Source organism: Chinchilla lanigera, unplaced genomic scaffold, assembly GCF_000276665.1.
Source record: "Chinchilla lanigera isolate Chin_1 unplaced genomic scaffold, ChiLan1.0 scaffold00054, whole genome shotgun sequence".
Taxonomy (NCBI): domain Eukaryota; kingdom Metazoa; phylum Chordata; class Mammalia; order Rodentia; family Chinchillidae; genus Chinchilla; species Chinchilla lanigera.
Genome location: NW_004955455.1, coordinates 4,495,480 through 4,505,906, shown reverse-complemented (window position 1 = coordinate 4,505,906; position 10,427 = coordinate 4,495,480). Strand labels below are relative to the sequence as shown.

Below are 10,427 nucleotides of genomic sequence, written 5' to 3'. Positions count from 1 at the left end.
GATGGTGCGGGGGCCACTGTGTCCAAGGGGGCAACTACAGTCCTGTGACTCTTCTGGGGACAGAGACAAGAGGAGGACGGCTGTGGTGCACACGGCCTATGGCAGGTCTGAGTCAAAACACCTAAGGCCGACCCCAGCCGGTCATGTGGAGGGCGGCCCAGTCATCGCCTTATGCTGGCCCGGGTCACCCAGGCAGGCTGGGTGCGGCCCAGTCAGTCGTGACTCAGGCCACAGTGGCCTTGCCACGCAGCCGGGGCAGGGGCATGGGGCAGAGGGACGCCCCCTCCCCACGTCTGGACTCTCCCTTTAGCCATCCAGGCGACCCTAACCTCCTACCTGAGCCAGGCAGTCTGGGGGAAGTGTGCGTATGACTGGGGTTCTCTGCCCCTGTTGTCCCTGGCCCTCAGCTTGGGGGTGGGGTAGAAGTGGGGGGAGCTTTGGGGCCACCGGCCCTGGACGGGAAGTCATGCGGGGGGCGGGGTGAGGAGCTGACACCAGAGAAGGTTCGGCTGGAGAGGGAAGCAGAGGGGCCCGGCCCCGAAGATGATGGTGTCCCCCTGAAGACGTGGCGTCTGTCCTTCCCGATTCTGAGGGCCGAGTGCAGGCGCAGAGAACAAGGTAGGATTCCCTGGTGGGCAGGACTGTGAGATGGACACCAAATTTATCCTCAATCTGGGCCAACATCACTCCCTCCCTCTGCGTCATGGGCTGCTTGGGGACCCATGCAGCTCTCGGGGCCTCAGTGTCCCCCTTTGCGTAATGGTATTGTAAGACACGCCCCGGACCTCTCAGAGGATGTGGAGGAAAAATAGCAGGGACCAGTTGTGAAAGTGTCTCATGGCCACCTGAAGGGTTAGAGATCTTCGATGGGTTAAAGGGCAGAGGACAGAGCACTGGACAGGGAGGCCTGGGTTCAAATCTTGGCTTTGTGTGTTTCTGAGCAGACACCTCTCTGGGAGTCTTGATTTCTGGATTCCGAAGGGACTGTCAGTTCCCTTTTCCCCAGAGCAGTGGAAAGTTCTCAGCCCCTCAGATGGGGTGGGGGATCAGAGGCTCCCTCTCCCTCCAGGAGGGGCTGCAGTGGGTCAGGGGGCCCCTCGTGAGAAGCTCCAGAGTGTGCAATCTGTCAAGTTATGGCCCCTTTGCTTTTGGCCTGGGCTAGTGCAGGGCCTGACTTCCCTGTGCCTCCTTCGTTCTATAAAGGGGGCCCAGCCGGGGTGGAGAGCAAGGAAACCTGTAAGCAACTTCCACACAGAACTCTGCAGGGGGCTCGGCCCCTAGGCCTGGGGAAGGGGCCCTCCTCAGTCTTCCGGCAGCAGGTCTCGCCTGCAAGGGATTACAGGAGGATGGGCGACCGCCCCTAGGTGTGCTCTGGTTCCAGACGCTGGGGCAACCTGGGTGCTGGGCAGCGCAGGGCTGTGGCTGGTCAGCGAGGAGCCTACCAGTCTGGGCGCTGCAGTGCATACTCACGGGTTCACTTCAGTTCCTGCTTCTTGCTGTTTGACCTTTAGCAGCTCATATCACCTCTCTGGGCCTCGGTTTGCCTCTCTATAAAACGGAGGGCATAATTCCCGCCTGGAGGAGTCCTAGGAAGCTGTTCCCACGTCCTTCCCCTAGAGCTGCGCTGTGCCCTCTGCCCACTGCGCACGGTCTTAGCGCCCCCTCGTGGCCAGTGCTCAGGGTCCTCGCTCCCTTCCTCCGCCAGGTGCTGGGCAGGGCGCAGCCACGCACTCCCCCTTCCCGCTAGGGCCTCTGCCCCCGACCCTCACGCCCCATTCCCAGCCTCAGGCAGCCCCTCTCACTTCCTCAAATCCCCAAAGCCAGTCCTTCCCGCCCCTCCCGCCCTAGGGGAGGCACCCCTTGAGCAGGCCCAGGGCTCTTGACTGTGGGCGCAGTGTCTGCCGCCCGCTGGGCAGTGGGGGGCGCTGCTGCCCGTGGCTTGGAGCCGCTCAGAGGACTCAGCAGGGATGCCAGAACAGAGCCTTCCAGGGAACCTGGGAGGTCCTCTCTACCCTCACCCCAGGCCACCCCACTCCACTCTCTGCCTTCTAGAACCTTCCCTAGATCCTTCAAGGCTGATCTGTGCAGGGAAGCTTCCTTCTGGACTCCTCACCAGCCAGCCCCGACTGCAGCTCAGGCCTCCCATCTGTCTGGGAGTCCGGCAGAGGCAAGCTGCCCACTGAGGATGCCCACTAATATGCTTTGTGGTTTTGGAAAAGTGACATTTTTGAAACCGTACCAGTGAAGAGAATAATATCAATAATAAAGGCACAGCTTCAGGGCCTGCCAGGCTCCCCAGAGGGGGCGATGCCTCAGGTTGACAGCGCTCTTTCCCCCCATTTGCTGATGTTAGAACTGAGGTCTGGGTGGTGAGGACACCTGCGTGAGGTGGCACAGTCTGTGAGTGGCAGAGCTGGCGTTGGACCCAGGGTCTGGCTGCCCCTTTGCCTCTGCCATGTGGCCTTATCACCTAACTTCACAAGCAGCTACAGTAAGGTCACAGAGGCTGTGATGAGCACCGAGTTCCCTCTCAGCTGAGTTGCTTGGAAAGGCAGGTGGGCTCTGCAAGGACACGGAGGCTGGGACGGTCCACGGCCCTCCCTCTACACCGCCGCCAGCTGCTGGCCAGAGCGGAGGCAAGGAAGCCTCAATAGTTAAGGGGCTGGCGGACGCCTGGACGGCCCACTGTGACGCCAGGGCCAGGCATGGGTCCCACCCAGAGGGGAGGAAACGGAAATGGGGTCCAGGGGTGGGGTGGGGGTGGAGGCCTGGCTGGGCAGGAGATCAGAGCAGGATTGTGTCATGGAGCCTTGCAGCTGATAAGCAGCTGAGCCGCCTGGCCAGGCCGAAGAAGGGACTCCCTGGAGGTGACTTGTCCCAGCGACCTCCACAGTTCTTTGCTGCTGTGAGCATCCCCGGCTGCCCAGACGACACCTGGTCCTCCCTAGATGTGTCAGGGAGGATTGGGCTCTGTGGGGCAGGGGGCTTTAGACACTGTGTGACCCTGGACCAACCATGCAATTCACTGTTCCTCAGTTTCCATGCCTGTCAAAGGAGGGTCCAAGTACCTCCCACAGAGCATGGGCAGGATAGGCCTGGAGATCGTCTGGGGGCTGGTAAACACTGCAATAATCGGCTTTTGGGGGAGCAGGAGAGCGGCTTATGAGGTCTTTGGGGCTTGTGGGTGCTGGCCTGTGCCCCAGAAGGGATGCAATGCTGGGTGGAAGGTTCCTATTGGTCCAAATGTGCAAGGGTGGTGGGAGACAGGCGTCAAGAGCAGTTTGCCCAAGAGGTGCAGGGGACGCCTGGGTTCTCTCTTCTCAGCTCCCATGAGGGGGTCCCCCTACCCGCTCCTGTCCCTGCCCTCACTCCAGGGAGCTCATTTTCCCCTCTCAGGAAAGAGGGCTACCAGGTCTCATGCCCTCCACTTCCTTACCCTTAGGACCACTATCCCAAATCAAGTGGGATGGGACCTCTTTATTCTTTCTGTTTTATTACCATTGCCAGGCCTGAGGCCCAATGCCATCCTCTGCAGAGCATCCTCAGAACATTTCTGCGGGGCCCCTGGAAACGGAGGGACAGTTTAGGGAGAGGCCCCAGCTACGTCCCTGACGTCATCTCTTGGTCCCGTCAAGGTGGCCCCAGTGAGCTTGGCTGGGGGAGCAGAAAGAGAAAGGACCAGGGCCCTTACCTCTGGCCAGCTGCAGGCCAAGTGCGTCCCTGGCTGCTTCCTGTTCTGTTTATTGCCTCCTGTTCAGGAAATCATTGAGTGACACATCCCCCACCCCTAGCGAGATTACTTAATAGGCGCTGTGCTGTGGTCTCTCTTTTGGAAAATCCAGTGGGAGAAGGAAGCTGTCAGCTCGGCTCTGACATCAGCGTTGTCCCTGAGCCAAGAGTCAGGGTGGCCAGGGCGAGGTGGGGGGCGGGGCGGGTGGGGAGGAAACAAGTTGTTGGTGGCCCCTGTGACGTGAGGCTGCCACATGGTTCCCAGGGGCGGGGGCTGGACAACCAGGAGCAATGATTTCTGGGATGCACGCTGAAGCGCACAGAAGGACACACGGACGTGCACCCGTGCACAGAGGCACGCCTTTCCACCCTCCGGCCCTTGTGCCCAGAGACCGCTGTTCTGCACAGACTCACTCAGGCGTGAGTCTCTCTGTTTCTCCCTCTCTCAAACAACCACACAGAGAGCTCACAACGTCATCCAGGGTGTGTACAGCCTGGCTCTGTCCCAGTCACACACAGGCAGTGCAAACAAATACACCCACACGTGCACACACAGAAGGCCAGGCAGAGACGTGCAGAGACACACCTAGTGCTCACTGCACACTAAAATACAAAGTGATGTCCACTCAGACCCAGTGAGATGGACAGACAGACGGAGGCCTGCCACCAGCCCCGTGGGACTCCAAGGGTGCTTCTGGACCTGGGCCGGGCCCCTGGGAAGCTGGGCTGTGGCCACTTCCTCCTCCCACGCCTACCCCTCGGTGGGGATGAAGCCCTCCGGCTGCAGAGTGAGGAAAGGCCAGGTGGGGCAGGGGAAGGCAGGGAGCCCCGGAGCCTGAGGTGGGGAGCGGAGTGGATGGTGAGAGGCTGGGCTCTGGGAGGGCCTTTGTTACAGCGCAGGCCTCTGTCCCCACTGTGGGTACCTGCTCCATACCATCCCGTCTTGGCCTGTTGCACCTCTGGTCCATTCCTGAGTTAGAACAGGTGGTACCTGAGGTGACAGGAGGACCATAATACCAACTGCGGAGTGACCTTGGGCAAGTCACTCAGCCCCACTGGTTTTTATCACTGAGACCAGTGGCTCACAGTTTTGACTGTGACTCACAGCAAGAAACGTACTGCACCTTGCTACCGGAAGATGAACACACAGACACATAGAGACCCGGGGGAGGGGGGTGCTTCACAGAACAACGCCTGCCCTCTCTCTGTGTGATGCCAAGTGATTTTGCTGTTCCATTTCCTTTTTGAAAGTGCTGGTTCAAACTCTCTAAACTGAACCCACAATCCACTAGAAGGGAGAGACTTATAATGTGAAAACACTGCTCTCCACTTTGGCCTGTGGTGATTCAGGCTAGAGATTCAGAGGTTGTAAAAGCGCTCACCAAGTCCAAATGCCACCACCTTGAGGCACTGTGAGCAAGGAAGACAGTGACCCATCCTACAGGTGGAGATGCCCAGGGCAGAGCCCAGGCTGGGTGACACTTGGGCCCTACGCAGTGCCATGGTCAGCTGTCTGCTCTGCTGATGAGCGGGCTCTGTGGGTTGCTGCTTCCCTTGCAATTTCTATCACAAATGAAGAAAAAAAAAATGCAGTCACTCTGATTCACCTCCAGGGGGTTGATTCCTGACGCAGAACCAGTCGGGAAATGTCAGGGTGATGCTGGGGGCAGCTGGCAGGAGGCCAGAGTGGCTTCTGGCTCCTCTGTGGCCCTGGGGAGCATTGCTGGTCACTGCCAGAGATTTGGTGGGGTGAGGGCAGGAAGGGGCAGATTACAGGCTCAGTGTGTCTGGGCTTCCAGGGCCATGGGGTGGGGGTGGGGGTAATGTGTTATCTTTGCTGAGGGTGAGAAGCCCTTGGATGCTCCAGGACCCGCACCAAGCTCTGGGTGCTGGGAGGACCCCGAGGCCACTCCCTGCCCATCTCTCAGACCTCTCTGCATCCACCTCTGCACCCAGGCCTGCCCCAAGCCCCTGACTTGGGATGTGGTTTAAGTCTACATGTCCGGCAGTTTATCTGCATTTCCCAGCTAATGTCCCCAGGGCAACCTCATTTGGTGCTGAGGCATCCTCATTATCAGATCAAATAGGGGCTCAGAGAGAAGTCAGTTGCCCAGGGCCAGAGAACCGGTTTGTGGTGTGAGCAGGATTTGAACCCAAGTCTGCTTCGGTATAAGGCTATACCCTTACTCACCTGGCACTACGGCCAGCCCAGCCCTGCTCTGCCCAAAGCTGATCCACCAACTCCAGGTATCCAGATAGCTCCGTGGTGCTGTAGGGTGGAGGCTGGGGCCACAGGTGGTTATGCCCTCACTTCTCAAGTATCCAATAATGAGGTATTTTTGCCTTTTTGGACAGGACACCAAATTGCCAGGGCTTGCCAGGAATTCCTGAGTTTCTCCTGTCTCCTCTGGTACCTGTCCCCAGCCTTGATCTTGGGAAACACTCTCTGGCTACCAAGTCCTCAGCCCCTCAAGCGCATCTGAGAACTCTGTGCTCCTTTCCTAGGTGGAAATATCCGGGCCAGGGGTTAGGGCTGGTCTAGGTTTCAGAGAACTGAGATCACAGCTGGGCAGGAGGGAGGGGAGGGGGGAGGAATGAGGGGGGCTGGCTTGGGCAGTGGGGGTTACTCTGTATCTGGGTCACTGGTCTTGGGGAATTCCCGATGCCCAGAGAACTGCTTACCTGCTGAGTAACGGCTGCTGGCTGCCCACACAGGATGCCTGGCTGAGAGGGTAACTCCCTGCCACCCCCTGTCAGTAACTACTGCCATGCAGCCTTCTCTTGAGTGCCCTGGGGGCCCAGGAAAGAGACAGACAGGCAGGGGGGGCTGGCCCTGCCCCCATATCCTGAGGGGGGCTCTGCAGGGGGCGGCTGGTGATTCAAGCCCCTCAGAGCTGAGCTATGTCCCCATCCTTCTCAGATGGGGCCTGGGGGTGAATCAGCTACTGGGGGTGGCTAGGCCGGGTCAGCAGCTGCCCCAGCTCAGGGCTTGTGGGGGAGCACAAAGACAGCCAGCACACTGCCATGCCAACCCCACCTGATCTGTCCACAGCTCCCCTGAAGCTGGAGGCTGTGCAGTACAGAGATGTGCCTTCTCCCTCCCATTTTCGCACTTAGCCCCGGGCCAAAGTTTCCTCATCTGTAAAATGGTGACAAGAATCCTTCCTCCCCAGGGAAGTCAACACAATCCACGCTGGGACGGAGAAGGCTTGCTGGGTGCCTGGAACCACGCTGAACCCTGGGCCCTCCCAGCAAACCCACTGCTTAGCCACCATCCTTCCCATTCTACAGATGAAGAAACAGGCCAGCAGCTGTCCACTTCCCCCAAAGATACACAGCTCACAACCGGCAGAGCCAAACCTCCAACGTGGTTATGAATGAGGCCAAAGTCCGAGCTTCAAACCACCAGCCTTCCACACCTCCTTTCCAGGAGAGATTTGGCTTGCACAGCTTTTGGAAAGTATAAAATGCTTTCAAAAAATACTTAGCATCTACTCTGGATATCACCCCAAACAGTTGCTGCTAAGAGTCCAGATGACTAGCAGACCCCATCCAAGCCCACAGAGAGTGAGGAATAAGATAGTTCTGGTGACTTGAAGCGCAGGCCAGCAGAACAGATGAGGGCTGAAGGGGCTGCTGGAAGGGCCTCCCCGCCCCCAAAGATCGATGTGCTGCTGCACTTGCCGGGCACCTTGCAAGCCAGAGGCTTGGGTTCTGGGTCTGCCTCTACTGCCGATTCTTTGGGTGGCCTTGATTAAGTTCCTTTGCCTCCTGAACCTCAGTTTCCCCATGTGAAAAATAAGCAGCTGTTACATTCTAAGAGACATTCTAAGAGAGAACTGAGTATACTGGGTGAAAATCAGCAGAAAAAGCCAGCTGGTCGGCTACATGTGCCAAAGGGCATATGAGAGAAGCCGACTTGCTCTCTGCATGGAGATGGGACAGTACCCCAGGCCCTGCCCAGACTGAGGGGGTCCTATGTGGGCCCTGACTATCCCCTTCACCCAGGGGGTGGTCAAATCCATAGCAGGCCTAGTCTGCAGGAGCAAGAGAGGCTGCGGATGAAGTCACAGCTGGAAGGGGCCAGGCTGGGGCTGCCACTCCAGGGTGGGGTCCAGGTCATGACCCTGGAAGCAGGCAGCCAATAAGGGAGGATGTCTTCCGTGAGGGAGCAGGGGGAAAACACATGTGTACACACACACACACACACACACACACACACACACACACACCAGCAGAAAAGAGGGAGGGAAGAAAACAAACTCCGGCTGCAGCCACGTTGCAGGCTCTTCTCGGACACTCGACTCCAAGACCTTGTCCGGCTTCTCCCCAAAGGCCCAGCGCAGGTGGTCCCCTGACATGGACAGGAGGGGGAGGCTGGGCCTGGGGTGCCAAGGAGCCCAGAGCACTTGGGGAGCATGGATGAAGTCAGGTATCGTGAAAGGGAAAACTGAGGCACGGGAGGGTGCCAGTCAGCGCTCCGAATCTTTCAGACCCTGTTCCCATTTCCTGGGGGTAGGGCTGAGGTTAAATGGCGACTGGGGGGGTGAACTGTAGGGCTAAAGAGAGGTCTGAGGACTCACGGGGCAGTGTAAGGTTTGGAGGTCCCCTGAGAAGGATGCAGGGCTGACCCTCGGCAAAGGGGAACAAGTTGTAGCTTCTAGGAGCTTGGGAGCACCTACTGCAAGGCTCAGGTTAGAGGGACAGGGTGGATACACAGATGGTGGCCACAGTGCAGCTCTGGTCAGGTGAATTTGGCATCCAGGTTTAAGTGAGCCCGGCGGGGAGCGTGGGGGTGGGACTAGAGGCTGATCCAGAATTCCTGCACTCTGAGTGGTCGCGTCAGATCACGGTGGGGGTGAGTGTGCTAGGATGTGGGGGTGCTGAACCCTAGGGCAGGGGAACAAGAAGAGTAAGCAGCAGATGGGGCCCTCCACGGCACCCCAAGAAAGAGACAAAGTGTGTTGGGAGAGTGCCAGACTGGCTGTCCTTCCTCCTCCTGCTGGGAAGTACCAGCTGGGAAGGGCAATTTTATCACTTCACATGCGAGGTTGTGCCAGGAGGCCATGGAGGAGCCCGGCTAGGGCATGGAGTGTGTGAAGGAGGGGACAGCAGCGGCACAAGGGCTCATCTGGGCAGGGCTGGGGGAGGAGCTGGGCAGGTCCAGGATATGAGTAGAGCTGGGAGTTGAGAGCTTAGAGAATGGGTAAGACGGTAGACAAGGGTTAGGCAAGGCTGCGGGAACTCCGTGGACTTGAAAAATCAATTCTCCATCCTGGATCTTGGGCCAGGGTCAGCCAGGGCGGTTGGGATGGTGTCCTCAAGGTAACGAGACAGCTCTTGGTATAGAGGGACCCGGTAGCTTTAGGGACAGCATGGCTCCAGATGTATTATGCTGTCTTATTTTTTTTTATTCTGCTCTTTATTGAGGAGGAGTCTCTCTGCTCTTTTGGCTCTAGTCCCTACCATGCTTTACTGCCCCTCAAGTACTCGCCAATCTACTTGCCCGTAGTGGACACCAGAACTGTCTCAGAGACTCCAGAAGCACATTTTGGAAGCTGCCATCATGTTCTGAGGCTGACCTCCACGGGGTTTTCTAGGGGGTTCTAGGGCGCCTGCTATTTCTGTTTCCCCGGACACCCTTTGCCATCCTAAGGAAGAAGCCTGGGTGTGATTTTGCCAAACATCCCTTGGTCTGTGCTTCAGGTGACCCTTTCAGAATGGTAATGCTGAACGGTCTTTCGCAGAGCTCCTCCCCACACTCTCCTCCAAAAGCAGGTCATAGCCCCCCCCCAATATCTTCCTAGCTCCTTCCCCAACCTCATAGATATGGGTGGTCAGCAGAGCAGGTGTACTGATGGCGGTCAGGGGCCTGACTTTCTGGGACCCCTGTGTGTGTTCCCTTTGGAGCCCCTCTTTGGTCAGTGGCAACGGGCAGGTTGGAGAAGGCCACCTCTTAGGTGGCTTCTAGCGCCCACGTTCAGTTCTGCTTTATTACTGTCTAAAGTCCAAGCCAGGCTCCAGCCCCTCTTCCTGGAACCTTCTTCTCAGCCAAGCCTCAGCCGGTGTCCTCCCACTGACCCCTAAAGCCCCCCATCAGGGACCACAAGCGTCAGCCTCCACCTGCCGGTCCAGTCTTGCTACCTCCCCCAACCCAGGTGAGTCAGGGCCACCTGGGCTGCCCCCGGTTGGAGGGACCCCCACTGAGGCCCTGGGGCCCCATCCCCAGCAGGCCCATCTTCAAACGGCGCCCAGGGCAAGCCTCTCAGGAAAACCACAGGGCGTTCATTCTTTTGACGACTTCATTATAATTTTATCAATCAAATTCTTAGAAGAGGGAAAAAAATCTGCCCTCCCCACCCTCCTCCCTCACTTGTCCCACCCCCCTTCACTCTCACTTTCTTCCATTCATAATTTCCTATGATGCACCTCAAACAACTTCCTGGACCGGGGATCCCGGCTAAATATAGCTGTTTCTCTGTCTTACAACACAGGCTCCAGTATATAAATCAGGCAAATTCCCCATCTGAGCATGAACCTCTGAAAACGGCCGGCATCTCAGGTCTCCTCCAAGGCCCTCTGGAGTCCATTCCATAATGAAGGTCTTGGCAGCAGGTAAAGCCACCCGGCCCGCGCCGGCTTCCGCGTCCCCGCGGCGGGCGCGGCGGAGCTTGGGGCGCTCGGCGAGCACCGGCGGG

At 58.1% G+C, this 10,427-nt stretch overlaps 1 protein-coding gene across 3 annotated transcripts in view; it reads left to right on the top strand.

Annotated features, from left to right (window-relative positions):
- The first annotated feature begins 467 nt into the window (after positions 1-467).
- The window catches only part of Lif (leukemia inhibitory factor), a 15,925-nt gene continuing 5,965 nt past the window's right edge, over positions 468-10,427 (top strand). Inside the window, exons 1-2 of one of the 3 annotated variants that reach the window (XM_013520369.1) lie at positions 468-618; positions 10,224-10,344. In XM_013520369.1, coding sequence (XP_013375823.1) covers positions 10,326-10,344 — 19 coding nt within the window. In that variant the 5' untranslated portion in view covers positions 468-618; positions 10,224-10,325. Of the gene's footprint in view, positions 619-7,222; positions 8,162-8,189; positions 9,888-10,223; positions 10,345-10,427 lie in introns of those variants that run through there. The other 2 variants (XM_005396246.2, XM_005396245.2) reach the window with 2 other exon arrangements.